At 37.8% G+C, this 26,318-nt stretch overlaps 1 protein-coding gene across 1 annotated transcript in view; it reads left to right on the forward strand.

Moving 5' to 3' along the window:
• shisal1b (shisa like 1b) overlaps window positions 1-25,401 on the forward strand; it is a 52,255-nt gene extending 26,854 nt beyond the window's left edge. Inside the window, exons 2-5 of the mRNA XM_079411695.1 lie at window positions 1,313-1,495; window positions 7,066-7,279; window positions 11,503-11,832; window positions 24,286-25,401. Coding sequence (XP_079267821.1) covers window positions 1,429-1,495; window positions 7,066-7,279; window positions 11,503-11,832; window position 24,286 — 612 coding nt within the window. The 5' untranslated portion in view covers window positions 1,313-1,428 and the 3' untranslated portion in view covers window positions 24,287-25,401. The remainder of the gene's footprint in view (window positions 1-1,312; window positions 1,496-7,065; window positions 7,280-11,502; window positions 11,833-24,285) is intronic.
• The last annotated feature ends 917 nt before the right edge of the window (window positions 25,402-26,318 follow it).

The following is a 26,318-nucleotide window of genomic DNA, read 5'->3' on the forward strand; positions in this document are numbered from 1 at the left end:
GCATTACTGCAGTATTTTTTGTTGTTGTTGTTGTTGCTGTTTAAGAAATTATTTGTTGTTTTTAAGAAACTGAAAGAAATTGTTGGCTGAATCTTTCCTGCCTTATATTTTATTGCTATTTTACTGTCTTTTGTTTTATTTAATTATTTATTTTCAGTAAATATATTTTGTGTTTTTATTTCTTTTTTTGTTGTTGTTTCAATCTTCTTCTTCAATCTTCTGCTAAGAGGCTAATAGGAACACAAAAATTATATTTGTTGTCGTTTCTGTTCACCACTGTCCAAATTTACCCAACTATGACAACTTTTACTTGTCAGAACCTCAAAAATGTGAAAAAAGGATCCATTGTTGCTTGGGAAAAAAAATGTCTATGTTTTTTTTTTTTTTTTTCTTCTTCTTCTTCTTTCTTTCTTTGGAGTCATTTTCCAAGAAAACATGATTTCAGTCTTTCTACGTCATGTTGTTCATGTTTAATTTAACATGTTATAAATTGGTGAAATTTACTAAAAATGTCAGTTTTTACGCCAGATTTTTAAGACATTCTGAATGAATGAATGATGTATTTTATATAGCGCTTTATTGTGTATTGCTGTACACCCAGAGCGCTTTACAATCATGTGGGGGGGTCTCTCCTCAACCACCACCAGTGTACAGCATCCACTTTGACGATGCGTCGGCAGCCACAGTACAACAGCACCAGTGCGCTCACCACACACCAGCTACAGGTGGAGAGGAGAGAGAGTCATAGAGCCATTCAAGTGTATGGGAATTATTAGAAGGCCATGATTGACAAAGGCCAGTGTACAGAATTTGGACACCAGGGTTACACCCCTACTCTTTACAAGAAGTGTCATGGGATTTTTAATGACCACAGAGAGTCAGGACCTCGGTTTAACATCTCATCCGAAAGATGGTGCTCTTTTTGACAGTATAGTGTCCTCGTCACTATGCCGGGGTGCTAGGACCCACACAGACCACAGGGTGAGCACGCCATGCTGGCCTCACTAACACCTCTTACAACAGCAACTTAGTTTTCACCGGAGGTCTCCTATCCAGGTACTGACCAGGCTCAACGCAGCTTAGCTTCGGTGGGCAACCGGTTTTGGGCTGCAGGGTGATATGGCTCTGGCTTTGAATTCTGACAGTTTTTTGGTTTGGCTTGACAAAGCAGGTTGGAAATAAACTGTGTAAAAAAGTGAACCTCCAACAGTAGATTTGCGCAAACTTGGACTGAAGAAAGACACGAGCAGTGACAGATCTTACCGTACAGATCTCCTGGCATGATAATAACACCGGCCCTCTTCTGCTACAGGTGTGCTGGCAAACTGTCGCAGTCATGAACAGAAGCTGGAGATAAAGATGACATTGGGAAGCAGCTGAAGCTGTCAGGCTTCATGTCTCCATCCTCCCTTGAGGGAGGACAAGAAGATGAGTGTCACCAATCATCACTCCTTCAACATCCTGACCATCATCTTCCTCGTTCTGTCTACTACAGGTAAGATGACGTGGGCAGATGGTTTGGTTGGAGTTACATACGCAACAGCGGTTCATTATATACATGCTGTCTGAATTCTACTGATAGAAGCAAACAGAGGCATCACAAACCCTGAGAAATATCTAAAACTGACAGTTCAAAAGCATGTGGATATTTCTTCAACTATAGGTATTTTTGGGCCTGTGAAGAATTAGAAATTAAGCAATTTATTGTAAATATTTACTGAAAATATGCACAAATATTATATTTCCACATTTTTGGATTATTTGAAATCATTTGATAATATATACATTTATTCACGTAATTTTATATAAAACAAAATTCAAAATATATTTAATATGATTTTTACTAGGTGCAAATTGACAGTTATAATTTGTGCAAAAATAATGTATTGAATCACAGCAAATATTCAAATTTTCATTTTCATTTGTGTTGATTTTAATGAAAAAAAACTAATTAACATTTTATATGGGAAAAGGCATGATTAAAGACATGGTTTAAGACTGATATAAAGAGACTACAAAAAAGTTGAGTTGCCATTTTTTCATTTTTTACTTTTAGATAACTTTTTAATATTTAATAATATTAATAATACACACTAACATTATTAATAATACATTTAATAATATATTAATTTATTAAATTTCAAATGTAATAAGAACATTTAACTTTTTGATGTGCAAACTGGCAGATTATTTTAGCAAACATTTAATTATTTCTAAATCAAATTGCACAGTAAATATGAACATTTTATTATACATTATACATTTGGTTGGTTGGTTTAAATGTAGTGTAAATAGTACATATATACTTTTACAGTTCTGGAACATTTTAAATTATTGGATAATATTTTCATTTATTAGGAGAAAATTGACAGTCATAATTTGTGCAAACAAAATTATTTAAAATGAACAGAAATCAAAATAAAATTTTAATATTTACTGTGTGATTTACCTGAAAAAAATAATATATATATATATACACACACACAGTCGTGGTCAGAATTACTGGCACCCTTGGTAAATATGATCAAAGAAGGCTCTGAAAATAAACCTGCATTATGAATCCTCTTGATCTTTTATATAAAAAGAAAATCACAAAAATCTAACCATTCATTGAACTAAAACAATTGAAAATGGCGGAAAATCTCATTATGAAATGTTTTTCTCAAATACACGTTGGACACAATTATTGGCACCCCTAGAAATTCTTATCAGTAAAATATCTCTGAAGTATATTATATTCACAATTTTGAGCACTCCAGGGTGATTATGAATATGAAATTATCCAGCCGTGGCTTGCTGTTTCACAGAAATATTAATAGGAGGGAAAACAAAGTCCAAATTCCCTTAATCTTCCATCACAATGAGAAAACCCAAAGAATATATTTCTGATGTGCAGCAAAAGATAATTGAGCTTCACAAATTAGTGAAGTGGCTTTAAGAAAAGAGCTAGATTAGTGAAGATTCCCATTTCCACCATCAGAGCAATAATTAAGAATTTCCAATCAACAGAAAATGTTATGAAACTGCCTGGAAGAGGATGTGTGTCTATATCGTCCTAATGCACGGTGAGGAGGAGAGTTTGAGTGGCTAAAGACTCTCCAAGGACCACAGCTGGAGAATTGCAGTTGGAGAATTGCAACAATTGAATAGTTGAGTCTCGGGGTCAGAAAACCTTTAAAAAAAAATTGTCAAACAGCCCCTACATCACCACATGATGTTTGGGAGGGTTTCGAGAAAAATTCTCCTAGCTCATCCAAAAACAAACTCCAGCATATTCAGTTATCAGACACGACTGGAACTTCAAATGGGACTGGCTTCTATGGTCAGATGAAACTAAAAAATGAGCTTTTTAGCAGCAAACACTCAAGATAGGTTTGGTGAATACAGGGATAAAAAGTAATGAAATACCATGTGTTCAATGAAATATAGTGCTGTATTTTTGATGTTGTGGGCCTATATTTCTCATGGAGGTCCTGGACATCTTGTTTAGACACATGGCGTCATGGATTCTATCAAATACCAACAGATAAAAAATCAATAAGTGACTGACTCTGTTAGAAATCTTATAATGAGCCATGTTTGGATTTTCCAACCAAACAATAATCCAAACACAAACCTCAAAAACAACACAAAAATGGGTCTCTGAGCACAAAACCAAGCTTCTGCTGGCCATTCCAGTCCTCTGACCTGAACCCTGTAGAAAATGAGTGGGGTGAACTGAAGAGAAGAAGCACCAACATGGAGCTGGGAATCTGAAGGATCTGGAGTGATTCTGGATGAAGGAATGGTCTCTGATCTCTTGTCAGGTGTTCTCTAACCTCATCAGGCATTATAGGAGAACATTTAGAGCTGTTAAACTGGTAAATGGAGGTTTCAAAAAGTATTGAATAAAAGCGTGCCGTTAATTGTGGCCAATGTGTATTAGAGAAAAACATTTATTTCATAATGATATTTCGCCCCATTTCAAATTCTTACTATCCAATGAAAGGTTAGATTTTTGCGAATATTTTTTAAATAAAAGATCAAAAGGATTAACAATGCAGATTAATTTCCACAGCTTTCGTTGATCATATTTACCAAGGGTGCCAATAATTCTGACCACAACTGTATATATATATATATATATATATATATATATATATATATATATATATATATATATAATTAAAAAATATATATTATTTTTAAAATGTAGTAATTCAACATTTTTACTATGGGAAAAAGGGGTAAAACATTAAATAGGAAAAGTAGATGAAGACGTATTTCAAGAAAGATTTAAAGTGACCACAACAGTGTTGAAACCCATTTGTTTCAATAAAAATCAACCCGTGGGACATAAAGGTGCCTGCAGATGAAGAAACATCCTCTTATCAGATTTACCGTTCTCATGCGGTCTTTTTTTCCCCAGAAACTCTGAGCTGTCCAATTTGTGCCGTCCATTGTCCATCTGTGTCTCACTGAGCTTGAGATGGTGTCTCACTGTGAGTTCTGCCTCCGCTGGGAGACTGAAGCTTCCATAACATTGATCGGGTGTGAGATTGTATGAGATTACAGGTCATAAAGCTGGATCAAATCGAAAAACCTCTTTAATTATTAAAGACAAGCGTGAGTCATTCACTCTGCAGCAGAGTTTAAAGCCTTGGACAGCAAGGAGAAAATCATCACGAAACAAACAACCATGGTGTCACGAGTCTTTAGATATGCAGCATGGTGAATACTACAAAATATCATTAATTCATTACATATATTTCATTACATTTTAAAACAAAGCATGCACCCTAATATACATGGATCAATATATATATACATATAAATACATACACACGCACACATATTTTCTCTAGAACATCACTACATTCCATACAAGAATGTAAGGTCAGTTTTATGACATGCTTATATGAAGTGAATTTTAATACAAAGTGAAATAGAATGTTTATTGCTTTTCACTTTGTATTTAACATATCGTTGCTATGGTTACCTCCTCAGGTGAACACCACTTCTGTTTGCAAGCATTTATTTGGCGTCAGACTAAAATATGTGTTCTTATAACTTGCAATCAAACTTTGATTACTAAAACATTCTTTGGAAATGTTCATTATGTAATACATAGAAACTCTTTAGTACTTGTGCTTCTTAAGACTCCCAGCTCTTTGTGTTGACTTACTTTGGGGGGGTTCAAGATTTAATTAAACCACCTCAAAAAAACATCATAATTTGCGCCCCGTCGAAATAAGTTTTGAAGCTCTTGCTCTACTTACTTTTCTCCTTTTGTCTAATTAAACAAATCAGCTTGAGGTTTATTTTCATGTAAGTCTTTATGAAGAAGTGCAGATTTATAATAAAGAAATTCAGGTTTTTTATGTCTCAGTGATTGAGATTCAAAACAAGTACATGTGGTGCTGCAGCAAGAAAAGTAGTCTTTCTTATGTGACGTCTGAGAGCGGTTGTGTCTGCTGGTGCTGTTTGAGTTGTTCAGGGTGAATCGTGTCAACACGGGTTAGTCGCTCAGACCTCGCTGTCACTCTCTGTTTTGAATTCAGAGATGAATAATGAAGCAGAACTACGACTGTCGTATATTAAAAACAAGCCTTGTAGCATTGCTTTTGTGCTGTGCTCAAATCAGTAAGAAAATTATTCTGAGCACGTTTTTATGCTTCAGAATACCATCCAGTTTCTGAAAGGTCCACTAAATGTGGTGAGGGTCAGTAAATCAGGGTTAATTATAACTGAAATTCACTAAAATGCATCTCTTATTAATTAAAAGACTTGGCTGAAGGTCAGCCATTTGAACATGAACTGCTAGCTGAACTGCATGCAACAAAACATGTTAAGCTGTGGCTTAATGACATTTATACATATGATTTTATATTTACAATTCATTTATTACTATTCATTCTATTATATTTTGTTATATTGTAATCCTTATATTATATATTTAATATGATCTTATATTTGCAATTCATTTCACTTCTATACTATGACATTTATGTTTATTATATTATATTGTCATATTTCTATTATGTATTATAATAATTTTATTTCTATTATATTATATTATATAGCGGGTAAAATAAGTATTGAACACGTCACCATTTTTCCCAGTAAATATACTGTATTTCTAAAGGTTGTTGACATAAAATTTTCACCAGATGTCGGTAACAACTCAAGCAAACCATACATACAAATAAAACAAAACAAATATTTTCAGAAATTAAGTTATGTGATAAAATGGAATGACACAGCGAAAAAGTATTGAACTACTAAAATGTATATAATACTTTATACAAAAGCCTGTGTTGCTAATGACAGCTTCAAGACGCCTCCTGTATGGAGAAACTATTCGCGTGCATTGCTCAAGTGTGATTTTGGCCCATTCTTCCACAGAGTCTTCAAATCTCTAAGGTTCTGTGGGTCTCTTCTATGAACTCTGATCTTTAGCTCTTATTTTCTATTGGATTCAAGTCAGGTGATTGGCTGGGCCATTCTAGAAGCTCTATTTTCTTTTTCTGAAACCAATCGAGAGTTTCCTTGGCTGTGTTTGGATCACTGTCTTGCTGAAATGTCTACCCTTGTTTCATCTTCATCTTCATCATCCTGGTACTGTAGGTGTTGGGACTGAACCAGCTAATACTAATTTGCACTAACAAGGGGCAGGATTGCTTTCTAATTACTGTTAGATTTCAGCTGGTGTCTTGGCTTTCCGCACCTCCCTTTCTTCATGTGTTCAATACTTTTTCCCTGTGTCATTCCATTTTATTACACGTAACTTAATTTCTCAACTTATTTGTTTTGTTTTATTTGTATGTATGGCTTACTTGGGTTATTACCAACATCTAGTGAAAGTCACCAGCACCTATAGAAATATATTTAATGAGAAAAATGGACATGTGTTCAATACTTATTTTACCTGCTATATTATATTATATTATATTATATTGGAGTGGTGTGGTGTGCACTGATAAATTGTTTACAGTAAGACACAATAAGAGAACATGCATTCAGAAAGTAAATAGGGTAATCTCATATCACACTCACTGTCCCGTCTATGATTGTCTTTCTACACAGCTCTCTCTGCTCACTTTCGGGTGTGTGAGCCTTACACCGACCACAAGGGGCGCTACCACTTTGGATTCCACTGTCCTCGTCTCTCGGACAACAAGACGTACATGTTCTGCTGTCACCATAACAACACGGCCTTCAAGTACTGCTGCAACGAGACCGAGTTTCAAACAGTCATGCAGGTCAACCTGACCACGTCTCCAGACGGCTACGCTCACAAGTGAGTCTCCTGCCTTCAACTACAAACACGGTGCTGACTCCAGATCCTTATACCAGAGAAAAGCTGCACCAAGTCATTTCTATCTTATGATTCAATACACTGATCCTGGAGTTCATATTGACACTAACAGCCTAGTTGCAACAGCACACATAGAGTATAGAGCCCTGCACGGGCCTCAAATTTAGGCCCAAGCCCAGCCCTGGCCTGAGATGCTCAGGCCCTAGCCCGGCTGTGTCCGACAGCTTATCAGAATTACATTTTTGTTCATTAAACAAGTTTTTTCTTTCTTAAAGTAACGACCAAGCGGCCAGCAGCAGACCGGCAGGCTGATCATAGCATGTTTGACTTGTCTAAAATAAAATCTATAGATATGCAGATCTGCAACAATGCAGATGACCTGAAGGCCGCTATCAAAGGTCAAGGTCAAGTTTATTTATATAGCACCTTAAAAGCAACAAGTGCTGACCAAGGTGCTGCACAGGCAAGCCATCAAAAATACCAACTAACAAAAGCATTAAGACAATATAAAAATTTACAACCATTAAATGATACAAAAAGTAATACAAAACATCACCAAAGAAAAAACAAACAGAGACAAAACAAAAAGTAAATTCAAATTAAGCAAAAGCCTGAGAAAAAAGATATGTTTTAAGAGATGATTTAAAAGAAGATAACGTAGGGGATGATCTGATGGATAAAGGCAAGGAGTTCCAGAGCATAGGACCAAGGACTGAAAAAGCTCTGTTCCCTTTAGATTTTAAACAAGATTTTGGTACAATCAGTACCAAGTATCAGTAATATTCATGGTTCCAGAGCACCAGATATTTCCAAAATACTGCTGAAATTAATAAATGGACATGAAATATATATTTGAGTTTAATTTATGAAGTGACATAAAAGATTAAAAAGAGAGCAGCTGTGTATTGCAAGGGCGTTCTTATACAGTACATAACTGACAGCAGAATGATGGTATATGACCAATCAGAATCAAGTATTCCAGAGCTCTGCGATAATATTGGTTCATATTTTTATCAACAGAAAAATTATTTCACAGGTGAAAGATTTTTTGACAGATCATAAAAGCCAAATAGTTTTTTTTTTTGCCCAGAGGTCACACCTGTTCTGTTTACTTTTTGATGCTATGAAATGCTTCCCTTCTCATCAAATATTAATTGAAAATACTAACTGCTCTCAGATCAGGGTAACAGCCTCACACTCATGACAGCTAATGATGTGGAAGTGTCTGAGGCCGTGGTGTGCTGCTGTGCTCTCAGGCAGGATGAAGATACTGAAAGGCGGCCATCCTGGTGGGAAGCTATTTCATTCTCATCTGTAGTCAACAGGATGTAACCAGTGATATTTACTGATGGCCTGGGGTTAAACCACCCTCAGAAGCAGCCGAGAGGACAGGAACCCGCATCTTTGGACGCTTCGGCATGTAAAGGCATATCTAGTGCAGATTTGAGTTATTGTGCATCAGGCTATTGTGAGTCCAGGACAGGTTCAAATGAAATTATGCCACATCAACAATCGACGCCAACAAGCCATGATAAGCATCTGTGATTAGGCTATGGCCCAGAATCACACAATTTTTTAATAATGTTATGGTCTGCTATCAGGTGAGCAAAGTTAGTGTCTGATATATAGGTGAATAATATTTGAAATATAAAAATGTTGTTTAAAGCTCCAATAAATAAACAGGAGATTTTAGAATTTTATATTTGATATATTTAACTTGTTTTAGAAGGACCCCAGCTATATTTTTGTATATCATCATCAGAAATATTAGATAAATAATTTCACACAAATAGGGACACATTGCCCCATACTTTTTGCCACAGAAAAAGTAAAACATTTAAATAAAATGTATTTGTTATATAGACATTAGACAAAGTAGTAGTAGTAGTATAGTAGTAGTAGTAAATCTTTAATTCATAATATTTTTGGCATACGTTTTGCATCTTATGAAACAAGTCATCCACCTATGATGTTCCTCATAAATCCATTTTGGCAGTAGTATGTCATCAGTATTATTAGTATTACAATTATTATAATTCAATTCAATAAATCATAAGAGCTTAATTCAATGTAATGTAATCTTTAATATAATATTAATTTAACCATTTTAATTTTTATATAAATATTTTTGTTTTAAATACTGTTACCTTTTTTGGCAAACATTTTGCATCATATGAGAAAAAGCCAATCACTTTACAAAAACTTTGTGACCTGCTTTGCTTTTTGTCCTCATAAATTCATTTTGGCAGTAGTATGTCACCATTATTATTATTAGATTAATAATGCATTAAACTATAATACATAACATTTGCAATTAAATAAATCATAAGAGCTTAATTAAATGCAATATATGTAATATAATATTCATTTAACCATTTTAATATTTTATATTAATATTTTTGTTTTAAATAATGTTACCTTTTTTGGCAAACAATTTGCATCATATGAGACTAAGCCAGTCACTTTTCAAAAACTTTGTGACCCGCTTTGCTTTTTGTCCTCAAACGTCTTTTGGCAGTAGTATGTCACCAGATATTTCTGGAGTTGTAGCAATGAAAAAATATGTATTTTCCCAGACAAACATCTGATACATTTTCCACTTACTCGCCAAATCCAGTATCACTCCCGTTCTATTGGACTCTGGGTTCCAGCATCAAAGAGATCTGATATCACACACACATGGCATCTGTTCCCCTTTGCTCTCGGCTCTAATAACACCATACATTATCGAGACCTCAATATTGTCCCTGTCAGTTGTGGCCTTGTCTGACAGCATAAGGCCTGCGCTTCATCAAAAAGTGAAAGTTGCTGTTACTGCAGTTTTCTTTCAGTCTGGGCAGGGATTTATGCTAAGAAGGAACTGTAAAACGGTTTATTAACACTAAATGCCTCATATAATGCTAATGAAGTTTGAATTTATTGAAGTACTTTAGCTTTTATAAGACCACTAATACTGCTAAAGATTTCCCATCCACTTTGCAAGGTGTTTTGATACTGTATATCAGGGGTCGGCAAGTAAGTTTGGCATTGGGCCAAAAAAAATATTTCACCACTAGATGGCGAGCCAGAACATGGTCAAAGGATAATTTAAAATATTAATTAATGAAAAATGCAACGAGAATTGCCTGTGACTGACTGTTATAGTGTATTTTGTAACTGGTAGTGAGCTGTTACTCTGTGTAAAATCCTGCGACAATCTTTAACAAAAAGTCACATTTGTGTGGCGGTTTCCGATCAGAGTATGTGAGCGGAGTGGAGCGTCAACAATTTCCCTTCCGCACTCCGCGTCTAAAGTATTTCAGTAGACTATGTTTGAAGTATCACAGTTCTATGGAAGACCGTTTCCGCCACTGAATAAAAAATAAAAAAAGGTTATTGCGACTTTTTATCTCACAATTCTGATTTTTTTTTTCACAGAATTGTGAGATATAAACTTGCAATTCTTTATTTTTTTTGCAATTCTGACTTTTTTTCCTCAGAATTGTGAGATATAAACTTGCAATTGTGAGTTATAAAGTCAAAATTGCAAGTTAAAGTCCAGTTTTGAGGGGGGGCTGATATATTCTCAGAATTGTGAGTTTATATCTCACAATTCTGAGAAAAAAGTCACAATTGCGAGCTATATATTTCAGTTCTGACTATTTCTCAGAATTGCGAGTTTATATCACGCAATTCTGAGAAAAAAAAAAGTCAGCTGTCAGCTAAAAATATTCAGAAGGAACAAATAAATTCCTTGAGAACTATAACTTCCCGCTCATGTCCACTGCAGTCATAGCCTTCTCATTCTTTCTGATTTGAGTGATCCTTTTCTATCTAGCTAGTTTAACGTGAATTCTTGCTAAATATGCAGTTATATTACGGGTTGTTGGCATGAATTTTACTCGGGATGGAGCGGTGGTGGAGTGCTCTTGGAGCGAGTGGAAACCACAACGCTCCGACTTTTAAAAATCCGCTCCTCGCTCCATTCAAAATCACACCGCTCCACTCCGCTCACATTCTCTGATTGTGAGTAACTGTTGCTGTCATGACAGATCTATTTCAGAACCAGCTGCTATCAAAATAATCTGGCTGCGGGCGCGGGCCAGATATTATTGCTGGCGGGCCTGTTGCTGACCACTGCTGTATACAGTATAGATCATAAAAAACATTTATGGCAACATAAAATGTTAAGTGCATCTAATTCTTCACTGTTTTCTCTGTTGCAGCAACTACTCTGCATTAATCGGCGTGTGGATCTACGGATTCTTCGTCATGGTGCTGCTAGCGCTCGATTTTCTGTATTACTCGGCCATGAACTATGAGGTGTGCCGGGTTTATCTGGAAAAGTGCGGGTTGGGCGGCCGTTGGCTGAAACAGGCCCGCGGTCAGTGGCACGGCGACGGACAGGAGGAGAGGGACGGACGGCCCGCTCAACCCGCAGCTCCGTCAGAACCTCAAGAGCAACATCATGAACACAGCTGCAGTCAGACCAGACACAGCCTGACGGGAGACACACAGAGCCCAGCACAGACCACACACAACACCACAACAGCCTGGTGAGTGAACCGCAAACCACACAGAAACTTACTGAGTGCATCTTAAAGGAACGTTTCTGGGTTCAGTACAAGTTAAGCCCATTCGGAAATACATGTGGCTCAGTGTTGATTAAAAGTCTTTTCCACAATTACAACTATAGAATGAATAAAAAGCACGAGAACTACTGTAAAACCTGCCCAAAAATCCAATTTTACAACTTCATTGCAATACCATAAAAATGCTAACACCCTAAAATGACAGAAAAAATATATATATTTAAACATCTTCAGTTTTAACAATGCCCATTTTAAAAGAAAATATGCAGTAAGTGCTTTTAAAAAATTATACATCTTTATATTTCTGCTTGTAATTGCTTATTAACCCAATGTTTATGACAATTTATTGCCATTAAGCACAACACACTAAAATGACTGTAAGCAATTAAGATTTAAACATCTTTACACTTTAAATAATGCAAAATTAAATATTAAAAGTAATTGCTTTTAAAAAAAAGTATGAAGTTTTACATTTCTGCTTTTAAGGCACCACAGGTGAATAGGTTTAAATAAAATAAAATAAAATTAAATAAAATACATTAACTAACAGATATCACCTTACTTACCCAGTTGATTAATCACAGTAAATTAAGACATTTTATTACAAGATTTTTTTTAACAATTCAAATTATGCATTATTTACTTAAATATGCACTAATGTGCATAAATTCCAAAACAGAAATCTGAACTTTTGATGAAGCCAGGTTCAAGATTCTTGTTTCATTTTGTAGGCATACAGTTTTTTTACAGAGGGGATTTTGGTTATCTCTTCATAAATTAGAAAATACTGTCAACAGCCAGGAAACAAAAATATTATAGGAATATAATAGATCAAAATATATGAATAAATCCCTCTATAAAAACCTTCAGAATAAAACTGTAAAGTGTGATGTAAATGCTACTAAAGTGGAGGATTCTGGCTCAGTGCTTGGGGAAAAAAAAATTTGAAAGTTGCCTTTAAAAGTATGTATTTAAATTGAAATCTACAGATGCAAATAGATGAAGCATTTTGGATATTTTCATTCCACTAGTCTGAAAGAAGATAATTTATGGATGCAGTATAGCAAAATATCTCAAAATTGACCAGTGTATGAAAATACAATGGTTCTTCTTCAAGAACTCGAGCTGCGTCCAAGAACACTAGGGGAATGCCTTCAGCGTGACTGCGCTCTGATACAAGTGTAAGTGTAATGTCCAAAGAATGGGCGAGATGTCACGGACGGGTGATGTAATGGCCAGGAAGCATAAAAGCATGTAGGGTGGAACCGGCGTCAGCTTTTGTCATTCAGCAACCGCTACTCTGTGTGTGTCTGTCGATCTGTGAGGTAAGTCTTATTTAGTGTTGTTTGTTTACAGTCACACTCGTGGGAATCGCAGAAGGATCAGGTGGAAGGAATGAAGACGGGCGATCCCCTATCTTCTTCTTTTCCCATCAGATCCAGCGCCTGCTCTCTAGGATCGGAAGCCTGCCCCGCAGTTTCTTCCAACCAGAGAGGGAGGGCTTATTGTGAACGAGGATCTCGCGGTTCTGGTGAGGTCGCGGGGATTGCACTTAGATCTGGCGGACGGGTTGGAGACGGGTTCGCCCTATCTCCGCCTGCATTCCCCAGATCTAGCGCTCTCGCTTGGGGTGGAAGCCCGCGGTGCAGTTCTTCCCCCTTTGAGTGAGAGCTGGCTGGTGCAGCGCGTGTTGCTGAGGCGACACGTGCATTCTCGTTCATTTCATGAATCCCTTTTATATCAGACCAGGGTTACTTGTCTGGTTGTTTCTGCATTTAATTTTGAGGAATTAAATGATCTATGGTATTTTCTCGAGTGAGAGCACGATGTTTTACTTCTCTTCCTCTGAGGAGATTGAGGTGGTCAGCATGGGCTGCTGGGTGGAGCAGCCCTAACCGTGTTCCAGCTCCTCATTTAGGGGGCGTCACTTCTCGTACTCCCCAGAATGTTGGAGTCAGAGTGGCGCTCCCGGGCCTAAGTCTTCTAGCAGAAGGCAGATCTGCGGACTGTCATTCTCGCTGGATAGTCTTCAGCTAAAACATCCTGCTGCCTATGGCCCAGGACTCATGAGGGCAGGTCCCGCTGGGGAAGAGTGGCGTACACCACGGTATACGGTGCCCGTCTCTCCTCAGTGCCCTCAAGAGATCGGTCTGCCAACCCTGCCACGTTCGGTGTTCCAGGGCGCAGCGATCTCCAGCGAGCATACATCCCAGTTTCTTCCACCCGGAAATGTAGCGGAACTGGGATGCTCTCCACCCCTTTGGGGGTCTCTAGAGCCGCTCTGATTACACCAGAGGCCAGTTTCGGGAGACTGGTTCCCTTAGCAGGGGGTACGTGAGGTTTGCTTTGGGGGCAAAGCAAACCAATATCAGTTCTTCCCCTCGAAACGGTCACTGCAAGCTTTGTAGGCCTCCTCTCGTTGCTGAGAGGTTTCGACGCCTCCGCTTGCTAGAGCTCCGCTGGGACAGTCTGTGAGTGGTAGGCCCCAGGTGAGCCTCCTTACAAAATCCCAGTGTGTGGAGTGTAGCAGGCCTCCTCTCGATTCTAGAGAGTCATCATGCTGAGGCCTCTGCTCCTAGAGCCTGACCGTTTTGGCGAGTGTTGCCGGCCTCCTCTCACGAGGAAACTGTACTCCCTGAAGTGGAAGTCTCACTTCATGGTGCGGAGGTTGCTAGCTCGACCCAGTCAACTGCCCGTTTGGTACAGTTCTGAAGTTCGTGCAGGCCTGTTCCTCCGCAGGTTTAACCCACTCCAACCTGAAGGTCTACGTGGTGGCTTTACCGGCCTACCGCGCCCCTCTTGGTGGCCAATCAGTGGGTAGACACCCCCTAGTTACATGTTTCCTCCAGAGGCTGAGGCCTCCGGCCAGGGAGCTTTTGCTATGTGGTGGATACAGGATACTATAGCCTCGAGTCCTCTGCTCTCCTCTTTCCTGGGGATCAACACTCATTTCTCAGAAGTTGGCCTTCGGGACGCAAGCCCCGCCCACTTTAGCCACTTGTGTGCTTTTTTCTCTCGCCCTAGCTGTGCTTCATCCACACTGGGCAGGGATTTGTCAGTCTGGCGGCGTAGGTATCTCGTTCCCCTAGCGTTCTCGGATGCAGCTCGAGTTCCTAAAGAGGAACGTCTTAGGTTACTTATGTAACCCCAGTTCCTTGAGGGAATGAGACACTGCGTCTCGAAGCCTTACTTCCCTGTGAGCTTTTGCATCATTCCTGAAGCTGATGCCGGTTCCACTGCACATGCTTTTATGCTTCCTTGCCATTACGTCACCCGCCCGTTAAGTCTCGCCCATCCTTTGGACAGATTACACTTGTATCAGAGCGTGATCACGCTTAAGGCGTTCCCCTAGCGTTCTCGGACGCAGCATCTTGTTCCCTCGAGGAACTGGGGTTACATACGTAACCTAAGACGTTTTCCCTGTAGTGTCTTGCCTTAAATTGCCCAAAAATGTGGCTCCATTCACCTCATTGTAACCTATAATTTTGCTTTTCTTTACAGAAAACAAAGACAAAAATTATTATAGTGGATTGAGGTTAAATTGTAGTGATCCTGGAATATTTTAAGCACACACTCTTTCATAATCCTCACAAACTTCACAATCCATGTAAACTAAACACCACGTCCTCAACACACACACACTAGAGGAGTTTATTCACACTGGCGGGTGTATATCCTCTCAGGGGAGGCAGCGCGGTTACACATAATTGGCCATGAACCAGATGCATCATCATCATCCCAAGCTGCAGATCCAACACTTTAAAAATACTGTTTTCTACACAAACACCAGATCCGTTTGCTAGCAGAACTAGGTCACAATCAAGAACGGTTTTTCTGTTGCTGGAATGCTGTCCTTTGATTCTGACATATACAGACAACAAACTTCACTACAAACTCTTAAAATATATAAAATAAAGTGCTTCTTTCGTTGAGGAAATTTCAAGTCACAAGGTTTTGTCTAGATCCTATGAGTGTGATTTTTACAGTTGTTTTCAACTTATTGTAAATGTCAAAGTAGAACTTTCATATTCTATTATGCTATCATATTAACTGATCTGTTAACATGCTTAATTGCATACATATCATTTACTGTATCACTTCAATAACAGCATTTGTAATAACAGTAACGGTTTCTTTCAGATGTTGTCTGTTATTAAACAACCAGCATTCCATTGCTTGCTATCATTTTATAATATGACAGTCACAATACAATATTCAGGTTTAAATTCTGGTTAAGAAATATTTTACACTGCAAAATCTTTTTTATTGTTTTGTATTTTCGTCTTGTTTTTCAGTACAAATATCAAATCATTAAATAATTGGTCATTTAGTTTTTATTTATGTGGTTGTGTTGAGTGGCCCCGCCCGCAGTGATATCTCATTGGTCAAATACTCAGTCCATATAGCTGTATTGTCTTCAGATATGTTCTGATTGGCTGAGATTTGGTTGGTTTGTGCAGCATTTTTGCTTTCAGTGGAGACAGAATGAAAAAAAAAAAAATAGTTCTTACTTGTATTTTTGTCATTTTCCAGTTCAAATATCAAGACATTCTTAAATCAATGTGGCATGCATTTACTCGAGAAGCAGAAATTCAAAATTCATAAATCAAATGTTATTTACTGAAAAAATTATATAATAATAATCTAAATTAGTTTATACTTAAAAACAGAAAAAAAAATATTTGCCAATAAATAAAATAAACAATTAAAGAGAAAACAAGTTTGTTTGTTTTTCTTACCTCATTGGCAGATGTTTTTTCTTGTTTTAGGCATAAACAAGACTTGATATTTCAAGTCAATTTTCATAAAGAAATTGACTTGAAGTCGTGGCCTAATGGTTAGAGAGTTGTAATCCAAAGGTTGCGGGTTCGAGTCTCGGGCTGGCAGGGATTGTAGGTGGGGGGAGTGAATGTCCAGCACTCTCTCCACCCTCAATACCACGACTGAGGTGCCCTTGAGCAAGGCACCGAACCCCCAACTGCTCCCCAGGCGCCGCAGCATAAATGGCTGCCCACTGCTCCGGGTGTGTGTTCACGGTGTGTGTGTGTTCACTGCTGTGTGTGTGTGTTCACTGCTGTGTGTGTGCACATTGGATGGGTTAAATACAGAGCACGAATTCCGAGTATAGGTCACCATACTTGGCAGTATGTCACTTCACTTCATAATTTTTTGTAGTGTAGGGACATAAGGGGTCTATTGTTTCACAGTACCATGACTTCTGCCCCCACAGAAATTCATACAAATTTGAAATTTATTTTTGGGTGAACTATCATTTAAATATAGTTTGACAGGTCTTTAGTGTCTCAAACACAACTCTTGAACATCTTTCAAGTATTTGATCGCATGAACCTCTCTAACTCTGAACTCCAGCGACTCGTCCGTGGGTGTGCTGTCTGAGGAGGAACGCATACAGACACACACTATTCTCTTACAGTGCACAAGTGTGTCAGCAAGACGCTGTAGTCGTGTTAGTCTGAGTGAATACCCATCTAATTAAGCCTGTCATTTGTGCTGAACCCTCTCATTAACAATCACAGGAGTCTCTGAAAGCTTCAGCCTCCGAGCGGAGACTTTGAAACTGCTGTGATACAGATAAACGAGATGAGTATGATACTGTGTGAGCTTTAAAGCAGACATGACTCCAAAAAGCTTCAAACGATAAATCACGTCTTTATGTAAATCTGAGTTTAACCAATCATGACATCTGACACGTACATGGCATTTTGTTGGTCGCTTGTTTTCTATTATGTGGTTGTGCTGGGTGGCCCCATCCACTGTGAAATCTCATTGGTCAAAAGCTCTTACTTTACTTACTTTACTTACTTTTGTCATTTAGCAGACGCTTTTGTCCAAAGCGACTTACAAATAAGAAAAAGTAACTAAAACTAAAAAGTTACAACTCTATAAATACTATCTACCCACATATTTAAGAAAATAAAGAAATTAAATAAAATTAACACATGCATATAACAACAACATTTCAATAATAAACATATCAATGAAAAAATTAAATAAAAAGCTACTACTATCCCTTGCCGGTGTCCCTGCCCGGTGGAGTCGCACGGTAGAGTCGATGGTCTTTACACTCTTTGGTCTTCACACTAAGAGGGCTTCACACGACGACTGCCGCGACCGCTGCCGCGGTATAATAACGAGCTGATTTTAAACTTCCGCTGATAGACTGCTTCTCTTAAAGACCACTTCATTACACTGCCTTCTGCTGGCGCTTGAACCCACTTTCCTGTTTATCAACTACAAATGGCCAAGCAAGTGCACACACTGACAAGATACACGATACAGTACGAGACCAAACGCGATTTCAGCAACTCTCATCCTAGTAAAAAAAAATCTTAAAAAAAAAAAAAAAGCGTGTCATCATCAAATATGTTCTGTTTGGTTGAAATTTGACTGGTTTGTGCAGCTTTTTTCTTTCATTGGGAATAAAATTTTATTATTGATGCTGGAAAATGTTATTAAAAAATGTCAATATACTATAGATATAATTTTACTGTATTATAATAATAATGTTTATTCATCAAATATAAACTTTAAAAAAACTGATATTATTACTACATATTGTTATTATCTATATATATATATATAAAAACTGTTATTATTTATTAGTAGTAGTAGTAGTAGTAGTAGTACTAAATAAAACATAAATAATTGTAAGGATAATACAATTATTTTTCATGTCCATCTATAAAGTTATTGTTATTATTTTTTTATTATATGTGTGTGTGTATTACATTATTATATATATTTAAATATATATTAATAATAATAATAAAAGATACCAAAAACAACAACGAAATAAATTGTCTAATTATTACTACTACTACTACTACTACTACTGCTATTAAATCACATATACGTATAGTAAATTACTGTAAGAATATAGTTACTGTGAGGATATATGCATTCCCACCAGGACTTATGTAACATTCAACAATGATAAGCCATGGTTTACTGCAAAACTCAGACATCTTCGTCAGGCCAAAGCGGACAACTTCAGAAATGGAGACAGAGTCTTGAACAATCAGGCGAGGAACACACTGAATAAGGAGATTAGAGTGGCTAAAACAAGCTACGCTAAAAAGCTGGAAGATCAGTTCACTTCCAATGACTCAGCTTCAGTGTGGAAAGGTCTGAAAGCCATCACCAACTACAGGACGCCATCCCCCAGCACTGAGGCAAATCAACAACTTGCTGAAGACCTCAATGAGTTTTATTGTAAATTTGAAACCCGTTCTGATCATCTCTTCACACAACCTTTAACACCTCCTGCAACGCCCCTCTCCCCCCTCCTGTACTTCAGATCAGTGAAGAAGATGTGCGCCAGGTCTTCAGGAAGAACAAAAGAAGAAAGGCACCAGACCCAGAAGGTGTGACACCAGCCTGTCTGAAAACCTGTGCTGATCAACTGGCACCCCATCTTTTCACAGATCTTCAATAGATCTCTGGAGTTGTGTTAAGTACCTTCCTGCTTCAAACGCTCCACCAACATCCCCGTCCCAAAGAATCCCAAGATAACAGGACTTAAAGACTACAGACCTGTGGCTCTAACGTTTGTTGTCATGAAGTCATTTGAAAAACTGGTTCTGGCTTATCTGAAGGACATCACTGGACCCCTTGCAGTTTGCTTACCGAGCAAACAGGTCTGTGGATGATGCAGTCAACATGGGACTGCATTACATCCCTCAACACCTGGACAAATCAGGGACTTATGTGAGGATCCTGTTTGTGGACTTCAGTTCAGCCTTCAACACCATCATTCAAACACTCCTCCAGCCCAAACTAACCCAGCTCTTGGTCCCTAGCTCTATCTGTCAATGGATCACCAGCTTTCTGAGAGACAGGCAACAGCTATTGAGACTGGGGAAATTCATGTCAAACAGCCGCTCCACCAACACTGGTGCCCCAAATACCAGGAGAGCCAGGCACAAGAACAGTTTCTTCCCCCAGGCAATCCACCTTATGAACAGTTCAATGTCCCCCCCCCCCCCCATTATGTATATAAACATAACAACAACAACAATAAATTGTCTTATGTATGTGTGAGCATTAAATATTATTATTATAACTAAATCATATACAATAAGTCATTGTGAGAATAATACAATTATTTTTCATTTCTATGTCTATAAAGTTATTATCAGAATCAGAATCAGAATTAGCATTATTGACAGGTATGTTTGCACATACAAGGAATTTGTTTTAGTGACAGTAGCTCCACAGTGCGACAGAATGACAGCGACAGGACAGGACACAGATAATAAAACAATTATGTACAAATATACAAAATGGACAATATGCAAAATAGCTCAAACACAATATACAAAATAGATTCAATTCAGTATGTATTATTACTGAATAATTCAATATGTATTATTATTATTATTATGTGTATATTCAAACATACATTAAAATAATAATGATGATAATTATAACAACAATAATGATACATTTTCTTATTATTATATGATTTTATTTTATATATGATAGGTAAAAAAAAAATTTTCTCTGCAGTCTATAGTAAATGAGTTCTTTAGTGTATAGTGGCACTGAAAAGCACAGCATGTTATTGTACTAGCTGAAGACATGAATTGCCTTTCATAAGAGGGCTCAGGGTTGGATGGTCAAGATCTTTAAAGCCCCTTCCCCAAGAGCATTGTGGGAATTTACTGAATTGAGTCCAGCTCAGAGGGGAACATCTGTTTGAGAGAAAAAAAGAAAGAAAAAGACAACCACAAATGGAGGTCCCTGACCAAAAATAGAACTAAGTGAATTCAATTACTGCTTACGGTCTATTCATAAAGCCGTTCAAATGGGTCGGATCACTCTCTGCCCGTTTACTGTGTTTTTATTTGAGGGCTACGTGTTGTTTTCCTCCTGCTGGCCTGAGAAAACACTGCCAGGGTCTTTAAATGGCATCTGATTCTTATATTGTGTGATCTAGAGAGGGGCAGAGGCCCAGGGGAATGATGGGGGAAGATCTTGTGTGTTCGCTCTGCAACATCTGGTTTGACTGACGTGTCATGCATGGGAATCAGCTTTAAATCCTATAAACAGGACACATTTTATTAAGAACCATATTTCAGTGCCCCCTTAAGACACATTGAGCTTCTCTGATGGTTTATGCGATTATATCCTGGTTGCTCAGCATGTCATGATGTTAAAATATTTATTGCTAGGTTGTTCATTATTGCTTTTAGGACATTGCTGAAATCTCTTCTGAATCTCTGGCACATGTGGGATTACAGAGGTATTTGTCTTTGCTTCTCAGACGTTCCTCCAGACAAAAAATGTCTTTATTTGCTCTCAGTTTAAATGTGTTGCTGTCAATGAGAAACAGATGTAATACAATTTTAAATAGTTATTCAAAGTAGGGTTGGGGGTGGGGGGTACAGAACCAATTTCCATGGTGTTTGTTTCTGTTAACGGTTCTCACACATTGCATTCTTAAAATATGAATGTGTTCTTTGCTTCATTTTGTGAGCACTAAACACACAGCACAATCGTCAAAATCCAATTTCCGAGTTAATGATTGAGTCTGTCCATTTAGCGAATCACAAACATGCAGTGAAGTCAGATTCCTGTGAAAATAGGTATTATGAGCTAGTTCTTTAATGAATCGCAAACATGTAGCGTGGCCAGTGATTTGATTGATTAAAATCCACTGATTCCAGAGAGAATGACTCATATGAGCTGGTTATTTTTGGAAAATCCACAAACATACAGCACGAGCAGTGAAGTCAGATTCCCGAGAGAATGACTCTTATGAGTCATTTCTTTAGAATGAATCACAAATGTACAGTGTGACCAAGTATAGTCAAATTCCCAACAAAATGACTCTCATTAACTGGTACTTTTTAGTTAATCATAAACACACAGTGCAACAAGTGAGGTCCGATTACAGAGAGAATGAATCTTGAGAGTCGTATCTTAATAGTCAATCACAAACACGCAATGCGATCAATGAAGTCAGATAGAGTCTGTTCTTTTTAGTGAATCACAAATATACTATACAGCACAGCCAATGCAGCCCGATTCCTTATGACTTTTGTGAGCTGATTCTTGTGCAATTAGTGACGCCAGTCTGATTTTGATGAGTCTTTTTAATGAAACACAAACACAGCTTGGCTATTGAAAGCTATTGACTCTTAGGAGCCGGTTCTTTTTAGTGAATCACATTTATTAATCAGTTGGAGCATTTTCTTAATTAATCTGACTCACTTACTGAACTGTGAATCATTTGTCCAGATTGATACAGTGTTATACAGTGTTAAGGTTTGTGAGACCTAAATAATTTTTTTCATGATGCATAATAATATAATGCTTTCTTAAAGATATATACTATGTCAGTGGTAACGTAAATTGCATTATCAATTGTGAACTGGAATTATTGAATGCATTAAAATTTTGAAGAGACACTGATGTATCTGGCTGAATGCAGATGGTAGTTCTGGGTTAATATTGTGCTAATGTTAGTACTGGCTAACCTCTCAATCTCCTGCTGGTCTGGGACTGATCTCCCAGCATGCACTCTGCCCCGGTCTGGTCAGGGGTGCATATGTCTGCTTCACACCAGAGACATGGCCTGGATTCAGAGAGAGATCTCGGAGGCAGCACATGGTGTATTATTAGACAAGGTCTGCCAACTCACTGTCTCTTCCTCTCTTGTACTGTGGGCAGATTTCTGTAAGAGCATACAGTGAAACCTGCACTTGTCATGTCCACTCTTGAATGCCTGTGCTCCAAGAGCCGTACCAAACACCGGCCACAGAGTGTGACATTTCTGCTGTCCACCTCTTCAGACACACACACACACAAACGGCTGCTATGTTTTGCCAGTTACATAAATAGACAACTCATCTGCGCATATTACACTGTACTATCTGAAAGTGAAAGTGATGTGACCAAGTATGGTAACCCCTACTCAGAATCTGTGTTCTGCATTTATCCCATCCAAAGTGCACACACACAGCAGTGAACACACACCCGGAGCAGTGGGCAGCCATTTATGCTGCGGCACCCGGGGAGCAGTTGGGAGTTCAATGCCTTGCTCAAGGGCACCTCAGTCATGGTATTGAGGGTGGAGAGAGCGCTGTGCATTCACTCCCCCCACCTACAATCCCTGCCGGACCTGAGATTCGAACCCACGACCTTTGGGTTACGAGTCCAACTCTCTAACCACAACTGCCCATAATGCATGTTGCATGTTGCACTCAAAAATGCATCTATAAATTGCATTCACTTTTTTTCCCATTTAGCAGATGCCTTGCAGCTGTCCTTGAGCATACTTATATATCTTATCTTCTACATCACCTCTTATCTCACCTCTAAACATCAAATAAAGCAGTCAAAACACTTTACATGTCAAGCAGAGGCCTCTTTCTGTCTAAATAGGCAGTTCTTGGTCTGTTCAAGGTGTGTGCAACATCTTTGTATTTGTAATTAGATGATGTATATATAGCAATGAAATCAAGTCAACTTCCAGTCTGATGTCTTGTCTTGGTCTTGCCCAATTAATCCAGCAACAGAGTGATACTGAGCTAATTATCTGTCAGATGGGTGATTCAGTGTTAGTGGACAGATGCATTTTCTCATTATTATCAGTCACAGACTAATCCAAGAACAAAAATGGTACATGTTTTAAAAATATTTAGCCTACTACCGGTCAAGTTTGGAATTATAATTTTTTTTTATGTTTTTGAAAATAGTCTTTTACACTCACTGCATTCATTTGCTAAAAAAAACAAAGTAATGTAGGGAACTTTTATTACAATTTAAAATAGCTGCTTTCTATTTGAATATATTTAACTTTCATTTATTTCTGTGATCAAAGCTGAATTTTCAGCATCATTACTCCAGTCTTCAGTGTCACATGATCTTCAGAATTCATAATATGCTGATTTGCTGTTCAAGAAACATTCATTATTATCAGTGTTGAAAGCAGCCTTTGTTGCTTCATATTTTTGTGGAAACCATTTAAAAGTTATGTAAAAAGAAGTTGAAAAAAGAAAAGAATACGTTTATTCAACAAGGATGCATTAAACTGATCAAAAAAAGACTGGAAAGACATTTATAATGGTACAAAAGATTAAATAAATCCTGTTCTCTTGAAATTTCTATTCATCAAAGAATACTGAAACAAAATATTAAAAAACTAAAAAAAAAATCAACATTGATAATATGAAACATTATTAATAATTGAGCATCAATAATAACTGATAATAACTAAGCACTAAATCAGCATATTAGAATGATTTCTGAAGGATCATGTGACACTGAAGACTGGAGTAATGATGCTAAAAATTCAGGAATTAATTACATTTGATAACATTCTAATAGAAAATGGTTCTTTGTTTTGTTTAAATTTTTACTAATCAATTCCTTTTTTTTTTTTTTTTACAGAAACTGACCAAATGCGAGGACCAACTGTTGGAGTCCTGTGAGGAAGTGCATTGTGGGAAGCATTGTACATGCCCCTGCCACATGGACCTACATGTCACAGGGGCCCGTTTGCCCCAAGCCTCTCGATGTGGTCCAAATCTCACAAAGCACAACCTTCAACCCCTCTACAAACCCAGAACCTCAACTCAATGCCAACTGGAAATGGTCCAGTGGTGGAACGAGAGATTCTGAAGAGCGGCTGTACCAAGATTTGTGCAACTCCAGAACCAGACTTCGGACCAAACTGGACTTCGATGGACACAGAACTCACCCAGGACATCTTTGGAGGACCCATGTAGCTGTTTCTGCACCATTTTGTGAGCTGTTCTGGATTAAACTCTCTATAACTGTGCAGTGTCGGTTTATTTATTCGTAGTCAGAGAAAACGCTGAATGAAGACATCAAACATCATTTAAAAGATCCAAGCACTCTCATGACTTAATACTAGAAGTTGAATGACCTTTTTGCGGTAAATATGAAAAGTCACATGTCATGGGTGGTTTTGCGGTGAAGATGTGAAATGAAATAATATGGTGAATGTCTGTTTTTGACTACTGTTGTGATTTGACATTTTCTCATCTGTAAGAATCAGTGAGGTAGCAAATTGTGTTCAATTGTATTTTTTATCACCCCCCCCCCCCACATTTTGTTTCATGCCCTGTAGAGTTCATGATGTATGTTTGTCAGGTTGTTTAGAGACCTGAAGAGGTTTTGTTCAGCGGTACGCACTCTATTATTGATATTGATCGGTTGAGTTCATTTAGACTTTAGTTGCTGAGTGAAATGCTAAAATAAAGTGAAGTGACATACGGCCATGTATGGTGACCCATACTCGGAATTCGTGCTCTGCATTTAGCCCATCCAAAGTACTTACACGCACGCACACAAAATTTATGCTGCGGCACCCGGGGAGCAGTTGGGGATTCAGTGCCTTCACCTCAGTTGTGGTATTGAGGGTAGAGAGAGCGCTGTACATACACTCCCCCACCCCTACAATCCCTTCCAGACCTGAGACTCAAACCCACAACCTTTGGGTTACAAGTCCGACTCGCTAACCATTAGGCCACAACTTCACCCATAAAAATAAAAACATGATTGCACACTCCATTGAACATGACAAAGCAGACAGCCTTGGTTTTGTAAGGAAGGCGTTACCCAGCTAACAATGTTCTAAGAATGTTTTGCTGATGTTCCCAATAACATGTTATTTCTGCATATTATCTGATCATTCAAAATGTAAAGTTTTTAAAATACTTGAAAAATGTTATTTTGTTATGTGAACATTAAGGGAATATTCCATTTTATAATTTTCCACACATTATGTGAATGTTACTTTTGAATGTCCTCTGAACAATGAAGTAGTAACATAAAAAAAAACAGATGAATGTTCAACTTAAATGTTTTAGAAATGAAACATTCCATGAACAATGTATAAATAATGTTTGTGTGGGAACATTATTAAAGACCAAATAACTCTGAACGAATATTCTATTATTATTACTGGAAGAACATTTGTTCATATCTTTAAATGAACCTTGCCAGAACATTAGCCAGAGTTCTGAAAATGCTCATTGTTAGCTGGGTATCAGCTTCTCATGCCTGTTGAAATTGAGCTAAACTTGATATAGCCAAGTAGAACACGTTCCTTCATCAAGATGCTTGCTTGTTCTGGAAGAACGTTACTGTCAGTCAATCAGATTCTAACCGTACAGCATTTTCACAAACCAATCCTTTCTACATGATTTTTGGATTTGGTCAATGATTGTTTAATGGGAATGTTCCAAGAACAACAAAAGAATAATGAAAATCTACTTGGCTAATTTCCAGATTACATTGAAAACAGAACAAGAGTGTTCAAGAGTAAAGCCCGAGACACACTGCATGATTGGCATTATGAAACAATCTCGGCGATTTCTGATTCGACACGATTGTTTCACAATGCCAGTCTTTCGTCTGGGACAGCTGAAAATCGTGCAGTGTGTCTCTGGCTTAAC

This window comes from Barbus barbus (genome assembly GCF_936440315.1).
Source record: "Barbus barbus genome assembly, chromosome: 48".
NCBI lineage: Eukaryota > Metazoa > Chordata > Actinopteri > Cypriniformes > Cyprinidae > Barbus > Barbus barbus.